Source organism: Poecile atricapillus, chromosome 1 (genome assembly GCF_030490865.1).
Source record: "Poecile atricapillus isolate bPoeAtr1 chromosome 1, bPoeAtr1.hap1, whole genome shotgun sequence".
Lineage (NCBI taxonomy): Eukaryota > Metazoa > Chordata > Aves > Passeriformes > Paridae > Poecile > Poecile atricapillus.
This window is the reverse complement of record NC_081249.1, coordinates 2,462,280-2,488,094: the sequence shown is the minus strand read 5'-3', so window position 1 is coordinate 2,488,094 and position 25,815 is coordinate 2,462,280. Positions and strand designations below refer to the sequence as shown.

Sequence of the window (25,815 nt, the reverse complement as noted above, 5' to 3'; positions counted from 1 at the left end):
TAAATCCACAGGAAGAGGAACTCGGTGTGTGTGGAAACAGGCTTCTATCCATAACCTTAATGAGGCTTTAAAGCACTTGTGAAGAGACAGAGGGTTCTCAGGGAGAATCTGAGATAGAATTCAAGGAAAATTCGACCTTTCCGCAGCACCTCCATCCCGGGGCTGAGCAGCTGCTGGGATCTTCAGGATGCATCACAGCCCTGTGATACAAGGTAGAATGGAGGACAAATAAACCAGAAAGGGCAGGGATTAGAGAGTTTAGATCCAAAAAAGCACTAAATGGCCCTTGATAACTCCTGGGAACTATTTATTGATTCCTTCTCCGTGCGGCGCATTCCCGTTAAATGATTTCATTTCCTTATTTCTCCTAATCACATCACTTGCTTTTAGAAGTCTTTTGCTCCCTGAGACCTGGGGCTACACAGATAACTTCAATTTCTTGCTTTTTATGACATGTGAAAAGTTGACACAGTAAAAAGTAACTCCTTGGAGCCAGCAGGTCTGGAGCTTTCATCACCGGGAATCGCCGCTCCAAGGAAGCATTGGAGGGGTAATTCCCGTGCTAGGCTCAGTCAGAACAACAAATGCCTTTTTCCAGCTCTGGATGGGCACTGATAAACTCCTTGGAAGATGTGACTGCCTCTGAAAAGTGTATTGACGCCATGGAAATGGGAGTGAGAGATCAGGAATAATAAGATTAATAAGGCTGTGATGGTTGAATCCTTGAGTCCCTGGAAAAGCCAACACTGCAAATTTTTTCTGTGCTATAGGAGAACTTGATCCATGCTGGGAAAAAAGCATTGGAAACAATACCTTCATTTTGTGGACAAAAAGGGGATGCTGTTTGGTGTTTTCCTCTGAAAATAAAGGAATAAAGGGAAGGCATTAAGGGGTATTCAAAGGAAAAGAACCTGCATCTCCCGGTGCTTCCCAAATTTAACCCCCCCATCATTGTACAGATTTTTGCAAGCCAGGCTGCCTGCAGAGTGAATCATTCTCTGCTGTGTGACACTGAGCCCTCTGGAAGACCTCTGCCTCCACCAGGTTTTGTGGTTTTTGTAGCACGAGTGATTTGCTTGTTGTTTAAGGAGATATTGGTTTTCCACTGCAGCCCTCGGTCCTGCAGGTAGGGGTGAGTTCCTGCGGTGAACACGTCTGCTCTGAGTGTTATTTAAGGTTAGTAATAAAACCAGATCAGCCCAGACAGGTGTAGAGTGGGATTTATGGGATTTATGGGATTCTTGCTTCCCAGAGGAAGAGGGCTGGGTGAGATGCAGGTGCCTGGCACCGCTCCGTGTTGGGCTGAGGGATGTCGTCCTTCCTCTGCCGTCAAAATTCACATTTCCAAAAGCCCCCTCCTTGTGGAGAGCCAGCATTAACCTCCAGACACTGAATAATCCTCCTTGAGGGGGTTTCAATATTGTGTGGCTCTGCTCAGGCCCCTCACAAGGGGAGAATTTGCACCTAAAAATTCCATTTAATGGAAGAGCTCCCCAGTGGTGGGCACAGAACCCAATTTTTACCTCACCGTGCCAAAGAAGCTGAGCACAACCTGTGATTGTTTCAGATGAACACAGTTTCTCCTCCTTAAGGCGTTGCTTTATAATTCCATACAGACAGAAAGGATTCATTTCCCACTCCTGCTCAGGAGCAGGCACCCAGCAGCCATTACCTGTAATTTGTCATCTGTTTAAACCCCACGTGCATCAATAGGAAAATTAAATTCAATTTCCTTTTCAGTTTTAAATATCTCTGAAGATATTCCCCCATCCAGGACGGCCCTTAAGCAAGAGCTTCAGCTCAGGCCCTTGAGTGGTTCTGGAGATGTCAAGTGCTTTCCTGGGCAGGGCTGTGATCCATAGCAGATGTACACCTGCACTGCAGAATGAAAACCCAGCAAATGCACAAAATTAAGGCACCAGGGTACCAGAAAAACACTTGATTATTTTTGAGGTCCTGCAATTTTGCTCCTGTCTGCAAGGTTGGGGGAAAAAAAAACCCAAAAAAACAACCCTCCAACAAAACGAGGGAAATTAGCTACAGCAAGGCCATGTTCCAAAAGCACAGAGCTCTCTGAGTCCCTTGAGGAAAATTTTACACAATCCTACTTTCAAAATAATGTTCAGGTTGCAAAATTGAGCAATCATAAAAGTCAGGAAATTTAAAAAGTTAGTACGTGTCTTTCAGTGTTAGCTCAGCAACAGCAAATATATGTAGTGAGAGGAGTTTGTGCTTGCAATTTCTGTGTGAAATTTAAACTTTAAAATTCTTCTTGTTGACCATTAATACGCAGCATAAACTATATTGGTTATTTAATGTCTCGAAGAGGCATCTTAATCATGAGGATTTCCTGGCTGTGGAATTCAGAGGGTTTGGCTCTGCAGTGAAATGGCACTGCTGCATGGCTGAGTTATTTGGGGGTTTTGGTCATCACTGGGAAAGAAAGGGAATTTCACCTGTGTTATAACCACCTCAGAATAACTTTGTGATGCTTATAAAAAGCTGTGATTTATATAGTTAGGGAACTGAACTAATTTTTGGGTTGGGTTCTTTTGGTTTTGGTTGTTTTTTTTTTGGGAGAACTTCTGTGGTGAAGAGACCACAGTGTTTCCCCCTTGCTGGCAGGAGAACCAAACCTCCCCAAACAAATGTGCTCTACCTGAATTAATACCGAGCTGTGCCACAAAATGTTTAAAATACAGGATGATATTTCCAGGCCAGATGTAGGAGTTTCCCTGAGCTCCGTGTGGTGGTTTAACTTACCATGAAAGCCTAAATGCAGTGTGATGGCAGTGTTTAGATAAGGCAGATGGAGAGCCCAGCTCGGGCTGGGTACTGCAGAAATGCTGAGCCTTATAAATGAGCTGTGTTGCGCTCTGGGATTTTCCTGGCCGAGCCTTTCAAACCCCAGGCTAGATTAAATCATCACAGCTGGGGGAGAAAATATCAAGAGCTGAATAACTACTTTATGAGAGCTGTAAGAGTGTGAAGGGTTTAAGAAGCTAAATAATTACGGCACTCTCTGAGAGCCGCAGGGAAGATGAATGAGTTTGTGGCCGACAGCGCTGGCTCTGCTGATGTCATCCTGAAAAACAAATGAAAACACCAAAAATGCGGGGAGAACTTCTCACACGGCCAAAGGCACAGCTGAGGGAGCAAATACAGGTTAAAGTGTGGCGGTGAGGAGTCCAACAACTGCTCAGCTCCAAGGAAAAATGACATTTTGGTGCTTCCAGGGATTTTTATGAGAGGTTTAGTGCCCCAGGGCTGGTGCAGGAAGGCACGAGCATCCTGAGCTCTGCGTCACTCAGCTGTGGGCTGGTTTAGTCATGGAATTCTGTCAGCCTGGGAATGAAATGTCTCCTGTGGAGGTGTTCAAGTGGCAGGACCTAAAACTTTGTGTAAAATCCCAGAATCCCAGAATGGTTTGGGTTGGAAGGGACCTTAAAGGTTCAACCCCTGCCACGGGCAGGGATGCCACTCATTAGAGCAGCTTGCTCCAAACCCTGTCCAGCCTGGCCTTGGACAGCTCCAGGGATCCAGGGATATCCATGGGTGCCACCAATGCAAAGTTAAGGTGAACACATCAGGGAGAGGAAGATCTTTGGCTCATGTTTGATCCCATCAGACGGGCTCTGGGGGAGCTGCTCTCTGCTCACAGCAACAGCAGCGAGTTCAAACCTTTTCCCTGAGCTGTCTGAGGACAAGGGCGATGTTTGGCCAGTCTGGGGCTGCCCAACCTTTCCAGAAATGCATTTGGAGCAGCGATGCCAGCTGAGCTCCTGGGGTTTGCCAAACCTGGGTGCCACAGGTGCCACCAATCCCATCTATTCAGGAGAGCAGCAGTTTGTGCAGCACACACAGCCGTGTATCAATTCAGGGGGAATTTGCCCATGGAAAGGGAGCTCAGGCCTTGGCAGGGGCTGCCCAGGGAGCTTTGCAGTGCCCATCCCTGGAGGTGCCCAAGGAAGGGCTGGACGTGGCACTCAGGGCTCTGCCCTGGGGACAAGGTGGGCATCGGGCACAGCTGGGACTCCATGGGCTGGGAGGGATTTTCCAGCCTCAGGGATTTTGTGTTTAGGATGAGCTGCTCAGACATTGCCTCCAGTTCAGTCTGGGAAAAACATGGGAACCAAAAAAGGCAAAGAAATAAAAGGAAAGATGTGAGCGGGCTGAGGATGCCCAGGCAGCTGTGGGATGAAAGTTTATGGGGCCGAGACGGGGGCAGCAGTGAGAGGGGAAGGGTTCCCTGAGTCGATGAGCATGGAAACTGTGGGGAGACATCCTGCTGACTCCGGGCAGCTTAGCCTGGATCCAGCACATGGCCTTGCCCTTCCCCTTCCCCCTCCTCGTGTGCAGCATGGCAGCCCAGATCCTGTTTCAGGGCTTGTGCTGGCGCATTTTTCCTCCCTTAGATCTTTCCACAGGAGATCTCTGGCCCCTCCATGTGGGACAGCAACAGCCCCGGGGCTGAGCCTGGGGAAGGAGGGTCAGGAGAGGGGCTGTGCTGCCTCTGGAAAGCCACCAGCAATCCTGGGAATGAGAGGATGGCTGAGGATGCAGACCCCCAGCAGGTTACACCACTGGCAACACATCAAATTTCCTTTTGGTCTTTAACAAAGGCTGAAACGTTGGGAAGAAGTTTCTGGAAGCACCTGCACCACGGGATAGCGGTGACCAAGAGTTTGCAACGAGTTGGTTTGGGGACCACAATCCCCTTCTGAGACCAGGCTGTGCCATGGCTGAAGGGGCAAAAGCACCTTAAAGCCCAAAACTCACAAAACCTCACAAGAAAGGTGGAGTTAAATCAGGCTGGAAACCATTTTAAGCGCTATTAAATAACAGAAATAACACGAGAGGAGGAATGAGCCCAGGTGAGACACGGAAAATAAACAAGGCACGATTGCTCTCAATAGATATTGGCAGAGCTTGCACATGAACGAGGTCATTTGTTTGGGTTGATGCAAGGAAATCCAGCTGGGAGAAGGAGCAGGAGGGTTTGGTTTGGCTCTCGGGATGTATTTCTGTGGAGTGTAGCAGACTGTGGAGAAATCTGCCACAGGAAATGTTAGAAACTCCAAGGCTTGAGTCAGTTAAAAACGGAGTGGGGAAAATCACCAGGAATAAATTGGAGGGAAACGCTGGTGGAACTGGGCAAGCCCAGAGGTCTCTGGCTATAAATTATAATAACTCAGCTACAAGTGGTAGCCAGCAAACTGCACACATGGAATGGGGACACAGAGCTCCAAACTCTGCCTCCCAAGCTTCAGGCAGCCAAATCCATGCTGGTGTAAATTGGTGAACCTCCTTTCCCTGCACTGAGGTGTGTGGATGATTTATGTGAGCCGAGAGCTCCTGACCCCGGGGCTGCAGCAGCTCCATCATCCCCTGGCATCCAGGGTAACAAATACCCTGATTTATCCCCAAGGATCTCTGTAATTTGCCAGCTCTGGCTCGCAGACAGGAATCCTCCAGGGAACCGAGCCCCCCGCGAGTTCTGCGTCATTGCAGCCCCAAGCCTTTGTGCAGATGTTGGTGCCCCCCTTCCCCTCTAATCTGGGGGGCTGATAAAAGCCTGGCTCCACAGATCATGTTCCACAAATGGATTTGCTCCTTTCCAGCAGGGAAACTTTTTCTGATGTCGGTTTGGCTGCTCCTATTTGGGAAGGAAAACGAAAAGGCCTCACAAAAAATCATAATTTGCTTCTCACATCCACTTTTTTTTTTGGCTAAGATTTATTTTCACTCCAATCCCACGTGGAAATATTGAGATCTTGTCTTTTCCCTGTGAACCAACTCAGAAAGAAATGCTACATGAGGTTTAGAGCAATGGTTTTATAAAAAAATGCGAGGTGAAGTTTAGAGCTTTGTTTTCTCACTGTAAAACATCGGTGATTTAAGCACCCATGAGTTTGCCCTCAGCTGGAGTTATTTTCATGGAGGGAATAAAAGTCAAAATCATCAAAAAATGTCACCCAGTGTTTGGCCAGTGGAATGAATCACCTGATTTTAATGGCACTCAGCATTTCAGCACCTTGTCTCATCAGCCACTGAATTTTTTGGTGGTGTTTGGTACCCCCTGGAAATGAAATCTGGCACCTGCCCCTCCCTCCCCAGGAGCTTTGGGAATGATTCCTTTCCCTGATTACTCCAGACCAAGTGAGGGATGGGCTTTAAAGGAAATAAATGCTGATTTATCATGTTCATACACAGGAATTCATTGTGTTTGTGTGCTTGCAGACAGATCAAAATTAAGATTATCCAGACAGGCACTGATAACTCTTCCAAAACCACAGACAAGAACAAGAAAAAAAACATTTTTTGGGGGTGTTGACTCCTCCAGCAGAGTCCCACAGGCAAACAAACGCCTCCAGGATTTAGTAAACCAATTCCAGTCACTTTCTGAAAAGAAATGAATGTTCTTAGTGTGTATTTTAAGACTATAATAAATAGTCCCCACTGCCTGCAGAATATACTTTATAATGTAGATCTAATAAGTTATAATATCCTCCTCTATGTTATCCCATGGTGGATGTTTATTATCATTCAAAACTAATAACCTTGCCTTCCTCCAGCAAAAATATCAGCTCCTGTGAGCTGCAGGAGCTTTTGTTCACATGCCAGCCAAAGAGCTAAATGTGAATATCCCTTCCTCTGACCACATCAATCATTTTAGAACCACAGTCAGATAATTTTGCTCTTTCACCTTTTTTTTTTTTTCTTTCCTCCACACCACAGATTTTATGGGAGGACAGTTAGTGACTGAGTTAGAGGTGTGACAAAAGATCCACCCAGGCACCCCAAAAATCAGGTGGCAGCCCTTGAGAGGGCTGGAAATTAATGCTGTATGTGCATTAAAACTCTCCCTAAATGAACTTTCCTCAGCCACTGCTTATCTGTGGGACTGAGGGGACAAAACTCTAAAATTTGGGGAGTAAAATTAAATGGAACCAAAATGTGGACCTGATCCTCTTCTCTTTGTTGTCCTTCACAGTTTTTCCAGGTCTCCTGACTTTTATAAAGAGCCAGGGTGAAGATGAAACTCCCAGATTCCTCCTCTGAGAAAAACCCCAAACACCACACCACAAAAAGCTGCATAATTCCATCATGGAGACAAAACATTTGGTGTATTTTGAGGAGCATTTCAAAGAGAGAGGATTTTAAATCCAGCAGGAGCAATGAAATGAAGCCAAGACAGCCCCAAAAACCTTCCCTGGCACCCATGAGGAAATTTGGGGAAATAATGAGGTGGTGCAAGGCCAGTTTTAAATCCTTGGAGCCACCCAGGGAAGGTGCTGGATGTAACTTTTTCTTCCTGATTTGTTGATTCTGCTGCACTTCTCACTTTCTGGATTTTTCAGTCTCTTCTGGGCTGAGCTTTTTTGGAATACTCTTTCACAGGGAGTTCTGTTTATCTCAGTTCTCTGGGTCAGGAAGAAAACTCTAAAGCTCATTAGGATTTTGTTTCTCGTGTTTATTAGGGTTTATTAGGATGTTATCACTAAACTTGGCAGACTTTTCCAGACTTTTTGTTCAAGTTCAATTCATCTTGCCTTTTTGGCTCGCTTTGGCTTTGCAGGCACAAAATGGCCTTCAACTGTGTAGCTTTTTTATCTTTATTCTTATCTAATTAACAATAGACATATATATTATTTTTCTTAATGACTCAATGATCTAACACTTGTGTGCTGCACTGCGGCATTTTTTTAATCTAATCACTCACTATTACCCAAAAACCTCTAGAAGAAGAAAATGAAGAAGAAAGAAGGAAAAGAGACAACATTTTGAATCTTCTATTTTGTCTTTTGTTCTTTAAACTACCTTAAACTCTAAACTTTTTCACCCAGTGACTTAAGAAAATTTTCTAATCTACACACTTTCAGCTTTTCTATCTAACTTTAACAGTTGTTTTCGTGTAACACCACGAAAACATGCCCATAAATTTCATGTTCTATGAAATCCAGTGTTTTTCTGGATCTCAGAGACGAGGGCACACACTCTGTGCCTCAGACTCCAACACTGGAGGCTTCAGGGGTGTGAGGAGGGGTCGAGGATATTCCTGCTGCACATCTGGCAGGGAGAGCAGCAGCTGCACTGCCCCGATCCCTGGCAGAGAGGGGGTGGGAGGAGGTGGAGGATCAGGCTTGGTTACAATGTGCCTTTCAAACTTTTATTGATTTCCTAATCTCCTCTTTCAAGAAGTGAAGAGGGGTGGGAATGAAGAGAGGAATTTTGCTGCGAGCCAGGCTTGCTTCCCCTCAGATCTGCCCACCCTCACCCACATCCAAGCAGGAAGCTTTTCTTACCAGCCAATTTTACTTTTTTTCCCCTGAAAACATTTGAGCAGGAGTGAGCAGTGAGAGGGCCTGGCTCTGTTGAAACAGCAGAATTTACAATGCCAGGGTGTGGAACCTCTCTCACTTGTCTGCTGAACCTGAGCACTCCCCAAAGTCCTGATCCTTAAACATTAATTAATCAAGCTGTGAGAGATTAATCAAAAAAAAATTAATTTTAAGAGTAAAATGAGTCCATACTTAAGGGTTTGGCTTAGCTGAGCTCCAGCAGACGGTAAGAAGGACATCACATCATTTTGCACTCCCAGTGTGGAGGCTGAAAGGGATTTCTGGCATTTCTGAGGGAATTGGTGCAGAATTAGAGGGTGCTGAAGGTAAAACTGAAGTCGGGAAGGGTGCACAGAGAAATACCAAAATTACTGGGTCAGAAATCCTTGGCAGAACCCCCTGCAGCCCAGGGAAGGGGCACAGCAGCTGGGTCTGCATGAGAGGAACAGCTCAGAGGTCTGGAGAGAGAGCAGGAGCAAAGGGGCAGGAGTGATATGGGCAGGGAAGGAGTAAAATGAGGAACAATGAAAGAGACAGCAGTAAAACATGCATCTGTTATTTAATCCTGGGTAAATACCCAGATTAGTGACATCAGATTCTGCTGCTTGTTTGGAGTTTACTCTGGAGCCGTGGCTCCCAAGGCTGAGGCAGCTGGGACAGAGCCCATGGATTCAGCCCAAGGATTTATCCCAGACGTGGCTGCTCTTGTTCAGCACAGGCATCAGGAAAAACTAAAATCTGGATGGAAAAATTGTCTTTCCAGCCCTTGTGCTCATAAAAATAAAGCTGGCAAGAGCTGGCAGGGTGAGGGAATTCAAAAGTTTCATAAATTGTCACATCATTTCACAGTCACTGGGTGCTTAGATGGGCCTTGGAGGTCATGAAGGCTGAACATGGACATTGTGTCTCTTTTTTATTATTGGTTTTCATCCCAGCTGCCATTTCATTTCCCCACAACGGCTGAGTCTGGTTGAAAGAATCCCAGAATCATGAAGGTTGGAAAAAAAACAGGATTATGGAGTCCCAGCTGTGCCTGATGCCCACCTTGTCCCCAGGGCAGAGCCCTGAGTGCCATGTCCAGCCCTTCCTTGGGCACCTCCAGGGATGGGCACTGCAAAGCTCCCTGGGCAGCCCCTGCCAAGGCCTTTCCCTGAAGAAAGTTTTCCCAATATCCAACCTGAGCCTCCCTGGCACAGCTTGAGGCCTTTCCTTCTCACCCTGTCCCTTGTTCCCTGCTAGAAAAGGCCGAATCCCAAGTGAGAAAGCAAAACGTGCTCACTTTGTAAAGAAATATCAACAAACACATCCCACACCGGAGAAAAAAGGCTGATTTTTGATTTCATATCTGACTGGCTCAGCCCACAAGGAACATCCAAGCCACCACTCACCTGATCCCACTGGATGCTCCTCAGCTGAACTGTAAAGGGAGACGTTTCCAGCAGGCAGCTGATGCTCCTGGAGATAAAGGTGTTGAGCTCCTGCTGCTTTCTCCACTTGGCAGCCAGGAGGGGAAGGCTGGTGCCCAGCAGTGAAAGCGTTACTGAGCACCAGGGGCAGCTGGAACTGCTGAGGGAGGCTCATGGAAAACATGATGCCGAGCAAGCAGGGCTAATTAACGCTGGCTGCTTAAATTAGAAAGCTTTTAATGGCTAATGTTTAAAAATAACACCTTAATGACGTCTAAAAATAGCTGCTGCTGAGCCCCAGAGTGTTTTGACCTCCATTAAATGGGGGGTTCCATTTCCCAGGACTGCTGGTGTAAATCACATTTTCCTTTGAGGTGCTGCTCTCCCCGGGATCAGCTGCAAAGCCTCGTGCCTGACCTCGGGAGCCTCTTTGCAAATGCACCAGAGGGAGCTGGATCGCTGCTCGGGATGGGGGCAGGAACTGGACAGGGATAATCTCAGGGCTGTGCTCAGCATGAGGGAGTGGGAGATTCCCAGACCAGGCAAATACAGGGATGAGGAAGGTGCTGCTGGGATTAAGGACACAGGAGACCCGAGCTCCATTTCCAGCTCGGTTGGAGATGTCTTGTGAGATGTCTTGAGGTCCCTCATGGTCCTGCTGTGACCCAAAACTGTGTGGAGATCTCCCTGATCCTGGAGGAATATTCCCAGGAGAATTTCCCTGTGGCAAGCTTAAATCCAGATGTACCGCACTGAAAACACATAATAATATAAAAAGGTAAAATACTGCTTAATTTTCCTTAACAAAGGAATCAAACCCAAAGAACCTGCAAGGCAAATGCACATGAGGACTTCTCGTGGTTGGGACAGAAATAAAATATCTCCAGTAGTGCTGGAGGTAACAATTTGCTCCTTTGTGCTGTGCTTGGCCCTAACTCATGGCCTGTCTGTGATATCTGTGATAGCTGAGAGAAATCTGCAGCCTGACCTCCCCTGGAATGAGGATTTTGGATATAAAACCTTCTGTGATTTTTCTCAGGGTATGCAAATGAGGTAAATTCCTTCAGCAGCCACATAAACTCAAGTGTTTTCATTTATGTTTTCATTTATGCATTACATAAAGAGTACCTGAAAGGCCAGGAATTGGCAACAGGAGAAAAAAACTTTCCTAAAATCAGGAAAGCTGCTCTTTGGTTTGCTCTTCCACATCCCATTCCTCCCCATCCCATGGCACACTCCAAACAAAGGAATGTGCAGAAACACAGAGTCCTCACCCTGTGGTGTTGTCCTGCCCAGGCCATAAAATCCTTGTGCTTCTCCATTTTTCCCTTTCTTTTCCCAAGGTCCAAGGGATTGTTTTGGGAAGAGGAGAGCCATGCTACAGGAAAGCTGGAGAGAGACAATTGCCAAGGGCTGCAGGAATTGCCAGGAGCCAGGGAATGGCTGCCAGTAGCAGAGGGCAGGGCTGGATCTTGGGATCTTGGGCAGGAATTGTTCCCTGGCAGGGTGGGCAGGGGCTGGGATGGAATTGCCAGAGCAGCTGGGGCTGCCCCTGGATCCCTGGCAGTGCCCAAGGCCAGGCTGGACATTGGGAGCACCTGGGACAGTGGGAGGTGTCCCTGCCCATGGAATTGGCTGATCTTTACTGCCTCTTCCAACCCAAACCATTCCATGATTTTGCTGTCAGGCAGAGATCAGGGAATGCCACAAGCACCAGCCCTGGCACTGATGTCACCCCAAGCTCTCCAGACTCGTTAGAGACAAGTCTGAGCTAATGGGAACATGGAGCAGCTTTCACTTTGCTCCCTCTGCGTCCTTCTGCTCTCCTGATGGCATTGATTAGTTGATCCAGATGGTTCTCCTCCTTTTTCCTGCTCGGGCCAGCTCCTGCAAACACTTCCACTTTCTCCTCCGAGCAGGAGTTCAGCACGTGCACAGGGCTTGGCAGAGCTGGAGCCTCAATTTGTTCCTGTTTCTGAATTCCAAGCTGGATTGTGACGCAAGGGTTATTTTATATATGAAAATATCGGGTTTCTGCCCACACACATCATGCCTGATGGATAACAGAGCTGGCAAGGCAGCCACTGGAAAAGGCCACTCACTCTGGGATTTACACAGAAGGAAGAGTCTTTCCTTGTTTTTCAGCTTGGATTCGTACACGACCAAACTGTGAAGGTGTTGCCGCACAGAAGCTCCAGGATGTTCGCCTGATTCCACATTTCACCCACGACCTGAAATCACGACCTGAAACTCCACAAATCCTAATGAAAATTATTCCCCTTTGAGTTCCTTCATGGAAATGCAACCTCAAGAAATACCGGCCAGTCAGGAAAGCGATTTTAATCCAATATTTGTTATCCTCTTCCACAGGTTTTAAATCACTCTTTTTACTCCCTACTTTGAGCAAATAAATACACCCTTATTGTTTTCCTAGTCCTGCTATGACCTTCTGGGAATGTTTTCATCATGTAAAGCAACCTGCAGTTCCCTACTTTATAAATCTCCTTCATTCCAAGTGTTAACACTACCTAATTCTCTGCTTTAGAGAGGAAATCGTGTTTGTTTTTTTGAAGAGCCTGCTGGGAAGAGGAATATTTGCATTTCAAATATTTTTTTTTCCATTTCATAAATTGTCTTGAGTTCTCTTCCCAGCGGGCAGCACAAGGCTGTTTATACAAGGGAAGAGGGAATCTTGCTTTCCCATTACTTCCACAAAAATACGATTAACAGCGATAACTATGCTAATTATTGCCCTCGCTGCTCTTGGAATGCACCTCACTGGCTGGAGAGGCAATGCTTTGGGGTAATAATTAACTCCTTTTTCCCTCAATTACCTTTTATTAGGAGAGCAGGAGGTGTCAGAGTAAAACAGCCGCGTATCTTCCAAGAAAAGCTGGCGTTTTCCAAGGGAACCCAAGCGGAGGTGCCTCATTAAGAGAACGGGGCAGGACAAACATTCCCATGGCGAGCTGGGCCTTGGAGCTGCTCGGCTTCTCCCTGAGCCTGCTGGGCCTAATTGGGACGTTAATTACCACCGTCCTGCCGCACTGGCGGCGCTCGGCGCACGTGGGCAGCAACATCATCACGGCCGTGGCCTACGTCAAGGGGCTGTGGATGGAGTGCGTGTGGCACAGCACCGGCGTCTACCAGTGCCAAGTGCACCGCTCCCAGCTGGCGCTGCCCGCCGACCTCCGCGCCGCCCGGGCCATGATGGTCATCTCCTGCCTGCTGGCCGTGCTGGCGGCCGGCGTCGCCGTGGTTGGCATGAGGTGCACGCACTGCGCCGAGGACAGCCCCGCCAAGGCCTCCATCGCCGGCTCCGGCGGGATCGGCTTCGTGGCGGCCGGGCTGCTCTGCCTTGTGCCGGTGTCGTGGAGCACCAACGACATCGTTATGGATTTCTACAACCCCACGCTTCCCGCTGGGATGAAGTATGAGATAGGGCAGGCTCTTTATCTGGGGTTTGTCTCCTCGGCCTTGACCATCCTGGGCGGTGCCCTGCTGTGCACGTCGTGCCTCGGGAACGAGACGCCTTTCCAGTTGCATTCCAGGCCCGGAGAGCCTCCCTCCTCCAGGAGCGCCTCCAAGGGCAACCACGCTCCTTCCCTGACATCTGCATCCCACAGCGGCTACAGGCTGAGTGACTACGTGTGAGTTCCGCGGGATCTTGGCCTCGGGAATCCCGTGTGCGCCACCAGGGAACTCGGAACCGGCGTTGAAGTTTAGCGTTGTTTATTCCTTCCTTTTCTTCCCTGAGGAGGAAAGGATGTGGACACAGAACTGCTGCCTGCAAAACCTGGAAAATAAAGGCAAAGGAGGCTGAGATGTTCCCAAGGCAGCACATCCCTGTCTACCTCCAATCACAGCTTTGCAGGCAGGTAATTCAAGGGGTATTTTGTTAAAAATAACGGTTCGGTTTGGAGTCGGTGCCCTGTGAAGCAGAACTGGCCACATCTCTTTGTTTCTTCCCAAAAAAAGACAGTTTCCCCTAAAACCTGGAATTTCTTGGGGATACACAGTGATTTCCAGCACTGACTGCCTGCTCGGTTCCTCATTTCCATAATTCATGAATGTTTCGTCATGACAAGGTATTAATTTTGCTTTGACTTAACCCTTTGTTTGTTTTTTTAGAGTCCCTTGAAATAAGAATTTCAGTGGCACCGTGACAGATGTATTTGACAGCCTGTTACAGCCAATATTTGAAGTTATATTGCAATGTTTTGACCTGATCAAAATAAAATTTCAGCGCATTTTTGAAATGCATCACAAGGGAGACAAACCCTCTCAGAATTGGGGTTTTTTACAAACTTCAGGAATAGAATGGAACCAGACATTTGATAGTAAATACACTTTAAAAATTAAAATTAAAAAGTCTCAGAATTTGTCACGTTTAGCTTTTGAGCAGATTTAGCATCCTACACAATCTCTGCGTTATAGGGAGTGGAAAAACCATTTCTAGAATCCTGTTCCCAAATCCCGTGTAATGAAACTCATTTCTTAGGATGAATGCTGGTATTTTGTGCCTGAAGGTGCATTGGGGTTAGCAAGGATATTTCCATCCCCTCCAGTGATTTTTGGGGAACTTCCAGTGGGGCACAAGGCACCCTCCATGCCAACATTCATGGACTGTGACCACTGCTTGTCAGGAGTACCAAATCCAGACATTTCCTTCCAAGATCCTTACAAAATTCCGTCGTTCCACAGGGCATTCAAGCAATCAAAAATCAAAATAATGAGCAAAGAAGCCCAGCACTCTCCATTTCACATTACAGGCACACATATCGTGACATAAAATTATGATAAAACAGAGAATCAATGGATTTCACTGAAATCAGAAATTTATACAACTTTCAACATATGGACCAACACACTGAAAAACAACAATACCAAGACCTAAGAGTCAGCAATCCTGCAAAAAAAGGCAGCAAAAAAAGAAAAAATTGTTTGCAATTATATTGTCAGCTTGTTTCACCTCCAGAGCTGGGAGATTCTTAACATTTCCCCTGGTTCCACTCTGAATCTTCCTTTTTGTGGCTGATCACCATTGCCTTTGGCTTGGTGTTGATTTGAATTGGGACGGAGGGTTTTCAGCATTGATTCATGTTAACATCACCACTGTTTTTAAAAACAAATGGAATTTCTATACAATTTGCTGAGACCAACAATAATAAAAGTGATCTGGGACCTGACTTTGGGTATTCGTGGTGATAGGACAAGGGGAATGGTTTGAAACTGAAGGAGGGCAGGGCTGGATGGGATCTTGGGCAGGAATTGTTCCCTGGCAGGGTGGGCAGGGGCTGGGATGGAATTGCCAGAGCAGCTGGGGCTGCCCCTGGATCCCTGGCAGTGCCCAAGGCCAGGCTGGACATTGGGAGCAGCTGGGACAGTGGGAGGTGTCCCTGCCCTGGGTCAGGGGTGGAAAGGATGGAATTTAAGGTCCTTACAGCCTAAAGGATTCTGGGATTCTGTGACTCTATGAATGTACAGACCAGCTGCTCCCAGCCCCAATGTCCAGCCTGGCCTTGGGCACTGCCAGGGATCCAGGGGCAGCCCCAGCTGCTCTGGCAATTCCATCCCAGCCCCTGCCCACCCTGCCAGGGAACAATTCCTGCCCAAGATCCCAAGATCCAGCCCTGCCCTCTGCCACTGGCAGCCATTCCCTGGCTCCTGGCAATTCCTGCAGCCCTTGGCAATTGTCTCTCTCCAGCTTTCCTGGGGCTCCTTCAGGCCCTGCAAGGCCACCCTGAGCTCAGCCCAAAGCTTCTCCTGGCCAGGCTGAACAATGGCAGCTGTGCCAGCCTTTCCTGCCAGCAGAGCTGCTCCATCCCTCTGCTCATCCTGGAGCCCCCTCTGGGCTCTCTCCAGCAGCTCCAGCTGCTCCCTGGGCTGGGCCCCAGGGCTGGATACCAGTGCAAAGTGTTCCTGCAGGGGGTTGCAACTGGATGATCTTTAAGGTCCCCTCCACCCCAAATTCTGTGGTCGCTGACCCTGCAAACATCTTGGTGACCTCAGACCCTGAGGTGCAGGGAATGGGCACAAACTGCACAAGAGGCTCTTAGAGAAGATTGGAGACAAACTGTTCATGGTCCATGATGGATGTCTGGGATGCTTTTTTCAGCCCAATGGAGGTGGTCAATTCCTTGGGCTTTTCCTGTATTTCCATTCTAACGGATCCTGCCAAGTGATTTGATATCAACCTGAGGCAGGGCTTTGGACAGCCATGAATGCTGGAGCTCAGTTCCAGGGGAGGAAATGGGCTGTGGCTCATTAGGGGGGTGTTTGCCATATAATGATAAATTCATTCACTTGCCAGGGTTTGGTGTGGTGGGATTACTCCTGTTTAGGGCTGTTCTTACTGCTGCAATCCCCAGCCAGGCAGAATATGTGACAGGAGTAGGAACAGTTTATAAAATCCTGGCAAAAATACCTGGAAGTGCTCAGATATCAATAAAGAGGGAAATGGTTTCTTTCACAGAGCTGTGAACCAGTGGATCTTACTCCATGCTAAAACTGACATCAGTTTCCTTTCCTCCTTTCCTTTCCTTTCCTTTCCTTTCCTTTCCTTTCCTTTCCTTTCCTTTCCTTTCCTTTCCTTTCCTTTCCTTTCCTTTCCTTTCCTTTCCTTTCCTTTCCTTTCCTTTCCTTTCCTTTCCTTTCCTTTCCTTTCCTTTCCTTTCCTTTCCTTTCCTTCCCTTCCCTTCCCTTCCCTTCCCTTCCCTTCCCTTCCCTTCCCTTCCCTTCCCTTCCCTTCCCTTCCCTTCCCTTCCCTTCCCTTCCCTTCCCTTCCCTTCCCTTCCCTTCCCTTCCCTTCCCTTCCCTTCCCCTTCCCCTTCCCTTCCCTTTCCCTCTCTCTTTCTTCTCCATTTCTCTCTCTTTTTCTTTTCCTTCTTTTTTTCTTTCTTTCTTTGATCTACTTAAGTTGTTATCCCTTCCTTGCATGCCTGGCTTTGCCATGCAACATGAGAGAGATTTCCTTTTTCACTTGTTTTCTTAAAAATTATAAATACAGCTTAGTCCCCACATTCCTATTTCCCACATTTCCTATTCCTATAAATAAGAGGCACCTGGACATGTTGATTCCCAACTTAATTCAGATCATCCTTTCCAATTCTTCAGCCCATGAAATCATGTTTAAACCTCCACTGAGAATTCTGACAGTTCTTCAGTTTCCCATAAACTCAAACATCTGAATGGGTTTCAAATGCTCTATGGACAAGAAATGCAGGATAGACCCAACCTCCCCTCCTTTTTCCTGGGGGAAAAGGTGGTTAATTTTATTTTCTGCTTTAAGCAGGAAGAAAATGCATTAATTTCATTAGCTCACACTTCAAAGATGTTTGGTAAGCAAACTGTTGGGAAGTGGAGTGAATCAATGCAGAAATTTGACCTGTTGAGAGCACATGTAGAGACTTCATAGAGATGTGTGGATATTTCAAATGCTGGAATTCCAGCTCCATTGACTTCCCTGAGGTCACAATTTCACCCATAAGCTCATTATTATTGTCAATACTCCCAAATCTATTAGAGAGCTTTTAACTAAAAGGCCTCCAGAGCAAAGAGAATCAAAGTCAGGGGGATTTTGCCCCCTCAAAGGGATGGGATGGCAGGGAAAGGCTTTTGTTGGCCATTTCACAAAGTGTTTGGTATTGAGCAGAGCAGCTGCAACCCACGGGATGTGTGAGGGAGTTCTCCCTTCCACTGGAGTCAAGGACAAGCAATTTTATTTTCAAAATGTCATAATCACTGATATTGATCACCAGGGGTGCTCTCAGATCCATCCAGGCTCAGGCTATTGCCACTGTTGCTACCCCTGGTAATTCCAGCCCAATTAGGCTGCCTTGCTAATGAACCTCAGCTGCTTTTCACGGCTCTGTGTGGGAGAAAAGAGCTTATTGACAGAGCAATCCCAGCTCTGCCCTGCCCTGAGCTGCCTCTTCGCTTTATTCCGTCACATTTTATCATTCCATGGAAAACACAGAGAGCAAAAGTTCAGAAGCGTCAAAAAGCCTTGAAAATCAGAGTTAGGACTGAAGTGCTTGGGAGGGGTTGTGGCTGCCCCTGGATCCCTGGAAGTGTCCAGGGCCAGGTTGGACATTGGGAGCTCCTGGGACAGTGGGAGGTGTCCCTGCCATGACAGGGCTGGATGATCTTGAAGGTCTCTTTCAACCTGGGTGATTCTGTGAAATACATGGTAAAGATCAGATAAAATAACACCAGATTTGGGTTACATCATGTTTGCAACGTTAGATCATTTTAAGTCCACTCACTCTTGGAAGGAAGTTGAGGATGAAGAATCTGGAAATTTGGACAGTTCAGAACTGTTTTAGTTTCACTGAACACTGTTTGCTCAGGGAATCAGCTTTGCACTAGCTGATGTTTTCTAGAGTTTTGTGGAACTAGCATTTGCTTCCTCTCCAAGTGAAAACTATCAAGTAAACCAGCAGGAGAAAAGTGGGAGCAAAGAAAAGGAATTCCCATCCCCAGTGAAATCCAATGTTCCTTTAGTGACCTGACCATGTAACAAACGAGGCTGTGCTGGATCCTGATCCCCACAAAACTCCTGGCACCATGACCTGGCAGATGTCACTCCCTCAGCCCTGGGGTGAAGCCCTCCCAGCCCATGGAGTCCCAGCTGTGCCCGATGCCCACCTTGTCCCCAGCCCAGAGCCCTGAGTGCCACGTCCAGGTGACACCTCCAGGGATGGGCACTGCAAAGCTCCCTGGGCAGCCCCTGCCAAGGCCTGAGCTCCCTTTCCATGGGCAAATTCCTGCTGCTGTCCACCCTGAGCCTCCCCTGGCCCAGCCTGAGACCTGAGCTCTCCTCCTGTCCCTGTTCCCTGGCAGCAGAGCCCGACCCCCCCGGCTGTCCCCTCCTGCCAGGGACTTGTGCAGAGCCACAAGGGCCCCCTGAGCCTCCTTTGCTCCAGGCTGAGCCCCTTTCCCAGCTCCCTCAGCCCCTCCTGGGGCTCCAGACCCTTCCCAGCTCCCTCAGCCCCTCCTCACGGGATTGATTCTCCAGAACCTTCACCACCCTCACCAGGAAAGATCCATGTCTGGAACAGAGGCAGAGACTGAATCTCCATGCCAGCTCCAGGTTATCTCCAGCAGCTCCTTCTCCCCATCCAAAGGAAAAGCTCATTTCAATAGAGAAATCATTTCAGGATGAGCTGAATTATCTGCTACATCTGATTCCAACTTCACTCCACTCCAAGGGAGCCAACTCCCAGTCATGTTTCACCTGAAACCTCTGGAAAAAGCCATCTCCAGCTCCCTGTGGGTTAATCACAGAATCCCAAAGGATGCAGCCAATAGCTCCTTCCCTTTTTAAACACAGTCTGAATTGGGTATTAACTACCTGCTGTGTTTGGCAGCTCTCTTATTCCTAAAATAAATAACTGTATGAAAAGTCATAAACTCTATATTGGACTTTTTCATTTAAAAAAAAAAAGACCAGAAAAAAATCAAAGCACTGTCAGGATTTTAGCAGCCTCACTTCTTGCAGTAAATCTGCTTCCACAGCTGGTCCTGCTGTACTGTGTCCTTCAGCCAAGAGTAGCTGCAGTCCAACATTTCCTTCTTAAGCTATTCCTTACCCAGAGCAAAGCCAAGGGAATTTTGGACAGGGCTTGCCTGCTCAAAATTATGAATGTGCTCTTATTAGAGCAGGTTGCATGTTTTATATTAAATATTCATTCAAATAACAATCCAGCAAAATGTTTGTCGGGGTAAGAGCTACTTTGGCTGAAAGGACACATTTTTCTTCCAGTCTCCACCAAAACTCACCCATATTTATCATGTCCAGGATCTCAGGGCATTAATGAAGATCTTGCTTGAACTTGGTTGAGCTCCTTCAGCAGTGCCAGATCCTGTTCTCCTGTTTCAGAGCTGCACCAGTTCAGGAATTGCTTGGTTGTCACCAGGGAAAAGCCTTTTACAGGTTCCACTGCAGCTCATAAAAGGGGGGAAAAATGAAAAAAAAGGGGAAGAAAAAGAGGAAAGTGGCATTTTCCCTCCTGCCTGTGTTGAGCTGGGAGCCACAGGGTGTCTTGTAAAGTGGTTTGATTTCATGGAATCATGGAATGGTTGGGGGGAAGGGACCCTAAAGCCCATCCAGGGCCACCCCAGCCATGGCAGGGACACCTCCCACTGTCCCAAGTGCTCCCAATGTCCAGCCTGGCCTTGGGCACTGCCAGGGATGGGAAATCCACAACCTCCCTGGGCACCCTGTGCTTCATCACCCTCGAAATAAAGAACTTCCTCCCAAAATCCCATCTGTCCCTGCCCTCCCTCAGCCTAAGGCCATTCCCTCTTTTCCTGCCACTCCATCCCTTGTGAGATGTCCCTCTCCAAGTCAAACCATGAAAGAAAGGTTTCCTCTAAACCCCAGAGAACTTCAGAACTTGTTCTGAGCCAAAGCTCCAGGAGCTGCTTCAATGAACCAAGTTAAAGATTGGCAATGTTGCCATCATGTGGCTGCTCCCAGAAAAAGCTCGGGCATGAGCCTGAATTTATTGATCAGAAAGCAGATTGCACCTGGATGCTGCTCTTCAAACTCAGGGACAATCTTTAAAGTCGTTATTGTTGGAGGAATATAATATAATATAATATAATATAATATAATATAATATAATATAATATAATATAATATAATATAATATAATATAATATAATATAATATAATATAATATAATATAATATAATATAATATAATATAATATAATATAATATAATATAATATAATATAATATAATATAATATAATTTATAATAAAATAGATAATATAATGTAAAATATAATATATAATAAAATAGATAATATAATGTAATGTAATATAATGTAATATAATATAATATAATACATAATATATTATATATTATATATTATAATGTTTTATAGAAATAAAATGTAAATAATTTATTTATATATATATATATATATAAAATTTATATAAATAAAATATATAAACTATTTTTATAGCAAGAACGTGTGCACAATGGATAAGGTGACACCACACCTCTGACTGTGCTCCTGTCCTCGGGGGTTTATAGATCATATTGAAAACCTCACTCCAAAATTCATCTTGAGTTATCCAAGCAGAAATTCTAGAAGTGAAAATCCCCTCTTCCTGCAGAAAGGAGAAGGAATAAAAAAGGACAAGGAATCACTTTCAATACTCTTCGTATTTGACATGGCTTGAAAGTGAAATTTTAACGTTCCAACTCTGGAATTACTTTATCCTGACTGCTGTAATAATTCGTGATTTTCAGTGGTTTTATTATATTTTCTTTTATAATCCCTTCTTTGCAGTATCACATAAATTTTTCTACACTGACAAGAAAAATTCAAGGGAACAACTCCCAGAGCCACATCAGAGCAGCTGGAGCTGCCCCTGGCAGGGCTGGACACTGGGGCTGGGAACACCTGGGACAGTGGGAGGTGTCCCTGCCATGGATGGGGTGGGATCAGATGATTTTTAAGGTCCTCCCCAACCCAAACCATTCCATGATTTTGTGATTTATTAGGAAAATTTCTTCCCTCCTTCTGGGAAGCTGAGAGTGAACAGAAACAATGGTGAATTTACCAGCCCACCTGCTCCAGGAACCAGCACATTTCAGATCCTGGAAAAGTTCTCCCACTTTTTTTATGGAAACCCTTTTTTATGGAAAAATGCAGTTGTTTTATGCTTGTCCTTTCCCACTAGACAGGATTTCCCATTCCAAGGAATAATTGCCATGGACAATAACCCATCTTTTCCCTGCACTGTCTGCTCAGAATTACATCATTTATCCACTAAAAAGGAAAATGTTTTGTGCTGTTCCTGCTGATCCAAGCAAGGAACTCCGATTTGACTGTTCAATTTTCCCTTCTTGTAATAATCCATCCCACAGCAGAGATGCAGATTTTTTAGGGATTTCAAATTTCCAATATTGGAGCACAGAACCAACACCTCCTCTCCTTGCAGAGTAAATCCACACCTCCTTCCCTGCCCTGATATTTATTTGTAAGCACATCCAGCTGGTGCAATCCCACAGGGAAAGGGAAAAGAAAAATATCCAGAGGCTCCTGCAGCTCCTGGTTTGCAGGAGGAGCACTCAGTGAGCTCCAAGTACCACTCTGAACGTTATTTCAGCTTGGCACAAATCAAAGCAAAAATTCCTGCCCAGCCTATTTATTTAATTTTGGTGGCTGAAGGGGAGAAGTTTACGCTGAGACAAAACCTGACATTATTTAAGATCAAAATTTAGCATTATTGTGCTTAAAACTCAAATCTTGAGAAGGAAAGATGCACAGAGGAAACAATTCCCTTCAAAATGAAGATTTCCTGGTTAAACTCTCAGCAAGGAAAACATTTTAAGCGGAAAACACAAATAATTGGAGCACAAATAGGAAGATTTGGGGAGTTCAGCCCTCACAGAAAAGATGGCAACAACTTAAAAGACACAAACAGGTTCCTCTCCTTTCAGGAGCACCAGGTTTTCCCAGACATTGGAAGAGCCCAAATTTACACCCAGTTTCCAGACAGAAAGAAATCTGTGAACTTTTTAAATTATTCATGCTCTGAGAGGCAAATCCTGTTGGGGCTGTGGCTTTTCCTGGGATTTTCCCGCTGAGGGAATGAGCAGCAGGATCCTCAGCAGTATCAGTGTCCCTGGGCTGGAAGTTTGGCAGCCACAGGAGGGAAAACTGCTCCCAGTTTGCCCATTCCAGCTTTTTTTGCTGGGAGATTCCAAGATGATGAGCATGGAAAAGCTTCTCCCACAGGGATTGGGAAAGAGGAGCAGCCACGGCACCCCCAGTCCCGTCTCTCTGCAGATCTCTCTGGAAAGGGAATGGCAGCATCCCAAAATCCCAGCCCTGAGGAGGAACAGAGTTGCTGTGTGAGGCTGGGGCTGCTCAGGGAGAAGGAGAATTGGGAGCAAATGTTGGGATTTGACTTTGGAGAGTATTGGCCAAAGCGCTGCTGAGTGAGGGCTGAGAGATTCCCGAGCAGGGAAAAATACCTGGGGAAGCCCAGAGGGATTTGGGATGGGAGGGACCTTAAAAACCATCCAGTGCCACCCCAGCCATGGCAGGGACACCTCCCACTGTCCCAGCTGCTCCCAATGTCCAGCCTGGCCTTGGGCACTGCCAGGGATCCAGGGGCAGCCCCAGCTGCTCTGGCAATTCCATCCCAGCCTCTCCCCACCCTGCCAGGGATGAATTTCTCCCCTTTATCCAAGCTAACCCCACTCTTTGTCATTTCAAAGCCATTCCCCCTTGTCCTGTCACTCCTTTCCTGTCACCTCCTCCAGGCACTGAACCTCTTCCCTCGGTGGATTTCTCTCCAAAACCCCAAATCCGTGCCAGTCTCTCCACAAAGGCTGCAGGAGCCCTGTGGGTTGATCCCACAGCCAGAGGTGTGGGGAATTAAGTGGTGATTGGTGTAAATCAATTAACACTCACCTATGGATGTGTGTGAGCAATGCAGACAGAGACCGTGGGATTATTACCAAAAAATATTTGGAAAATTAACTAAAATAAAGCATGGAAATAAAGTTTAACTAAATAATTATATAGCAATGAGCTTTATAGATAACAGCTTGTTCTAACAAACAAAATATTAAATTTTAAACTACCTTGTATCCTTTGTATAAACTAATTTTAAGAAAAAACTCTAATCACTAAGACCAACAAGAGTTAAAAAGCTCTGCAAAAGCATTTTGGAACATGCTAACTTTGAGTTTTGTAATAACTGAGGAAAGAGCCTATGAAGGTATTTTTAGACAGGTTAAAGTTGTGAAATGATTGAAAGAAAGCTTACAAAATATATGCTGACTAACAAAATCTAAGCTTAGTTAAATAAACTGCTAAGAGAAAAAGATAATTTAAAAGATGAGAGACTAAGGAGACATCACCTTGGAGCACTTCCCCAACAGATGTCCAAGAACCACAACTGCTGATTATGAAGAAAAAGCAAATAGAAAATAACTGAAGATTTGAGGAAATGCCTCGAATGGTATAAGGGACGAACTTCTGAGACCAGAATTCGTGTGTTGCTTAGGTCAGAGGCCCTCAACGCACCCAGCACTGTAAAAACTTGCTCACCTTTTATCAAACAAATCAATAAATTTTTGAATTTCATAGAACATGAAATTTATGGGCATGTTTGCATGGTGATACATGAAAACAACTGTTAAAGTTAGAATAGCTAAAAGTGTGAGTGTGTAGATTAGAGAGTTTTCTTAAGTCACTGGGTGAAAAAGTTAAAGTTTAAAATAGTTCAGAAAGCAGAAGACAAGATGGAAGGTTTAGAATGTTGTTTCTTTCCCTTCTCTCTTCTTCATGTTCTTCTTCTTGAGGTTTTTGGGTAATAGTGAGTGATTGGATAGAAAATGTCACAGTGCAGCACTCAGGGGATGGGTCATTGGCTCATTAAGAAAAATAATTTACATGTTTATTGCTAATTGGATAAGAATGAGTATAAAGATAAAAGAACTGAGTGGTTCAGGGACGTTTTGTGCCTTCAAAGCCCAAAGTGAGCCACAAGTGAGGCCATTCTGTACCATCAGAAGAAAATGAACCAGATTGAGGTGAATTAAACTTGTGCAGAAAGTCTGGAGAGAGCTGCCAAGTTTTGTGATAAGATCCCAATAAACACGAGGAACAAGATCCCAACAGGCTTTGGAGTTTGTGTCCTGACCCAGAGGGCTGTGATAAACGGGACTCCCCGTGAGGGAACATCCCCAAGGAGCTCAGCTCAGAGCAGCTGAGAAATCCAGGAGTGAAAAGAAGTGCAGAAGAAGCACAGCAGCAGAATTGAGAGAAAAAAGAAACACAGCAGCAGAATCGAGAGAGAAATGAAACAAAAAAGAATATTTTTTAAAAGGTCCACTGGCAAGTCCAGCATTTGCCTTTATAACAGAGGTTCTGCTGGATATGCAATTCTGGGAATCTGTGTCACCTCAGCCCATGATTAATCCAAGATTGTTTGGACACTCTGTAGTGCCAGTTCCTCCTGGAAAAGCCTCTGGATTCACTGAGCAGGAGAAGCTGTGCTCTGCTCACGATTGAAGTCATCCTGCTGCGTTTTCCTCTTCCCTGTAAAACCCCATTTGCTTCTTCACAGTGTGGAAAGAAGCCTGAAATGATCAGTTTGTAGAACAAAACAAAATAAAGAGGATGAAAATTGTCTGGGAGGATGGAAATCTGGAGCAGAGGCGAGCTTCTGCTCAGTTTGCTTTTCTTTAGGGAATGCTGTCACCTGCTGGCAGCACAAAATCAGAATTTTGTGGCAGAAAAAGTCTCCCAATCCCAGAGGGGAAAAAAACCCCACAAAAAACCTCTCAACTAAAACCCAGCCTGGAAAATGAGGTGTTCTTGGATAAGGAAAGATCCTCATTGGGCTGAGGTTCCTGCACAGGAATTCCCAAAGATACCAAACTCCCTCTCAGCTTCCCTCCCATCCACTTCTTTTCCTCAAACACCATTTTTGTCTCCTCCTCCAGCCTCTCTCCACACCCCAGCTCCAGTTAATCCATTCCTGTCCCTTTTCCTCTCCCAGCCACCTCCATTTCCATGGACACCCTCCTTCCACGTGGCCAGAGAAAATCAGGAGCATCTCACACCTGCCTGATTTCCACCATTTCCATTTTTCACAGGGAGCACTGAGAGATTTGGGACTGCCAAAATTTGTCCCTGTGCTGGGCACTCGAGGGCTGTGGTCAGGTTAGATTGGATATCAGGAAAAATTTCTTCCTGGAAAAGGAAGGATGCCCAGGGAAGCAATGGAATCACATCCCTGATGTCATTTAATTCCTGACATTTTTTGTTAGCACATAATCCATCTGCCTCCTCCTCAGGATCCTGCAGCTGCCAGAGCAGAAAACACCCCAGAGTTCCCTGAAAAATCTGTTTTTTCTTGATTAATTTGATGGTCTTTATGTTATTTATTTGATAACAACTTTCATATAAACACAGGGAATGTGCAGACAAAATACAGAGCCTGTTTGGAATCCATGGGCAAGGATAAAGCAGATTTTGACCAGAAGGCAGTGGTTAATTAAGGACAAGATAAATTAATATTGACA

The 25,815-nt window shown here is 46.0% G+C and overlaps 1 protein-coding gene across 2 annotated transcripts in view; it reads left to right on the top strand.

The window, feature by feature from the left end:
• Positions 1 to 25,815, top strand: part of CLDN14 (claudin 14) — a 37,975-nt gene that overhangs the window by 11,365 nt on the left and 795 nt on the right. Inside the window, exon 3 of one of the 2 annotated variants that reach the window (XM_058859936.1) lies at positions 12,593 to 14,548. The exons of the other annotated variant lie outside the window; for it this stretch is intronic. Within the exon in view, the coding sequence (XP_058715919.1) occupies positions 12,710 to 13,402 (693 nt within the window). The 5' untranslated portion in view covers positions 12,593 to 12,709 and the 3' untranslated portion in view covers positions 13,403 to 14,548. Of the gene's footprint in view, positions 1 to 12,592; positions 14,549 to 25,815 lie in introns of those variants that run through there. 2 annotated transcript variants of the gene reach the window in all.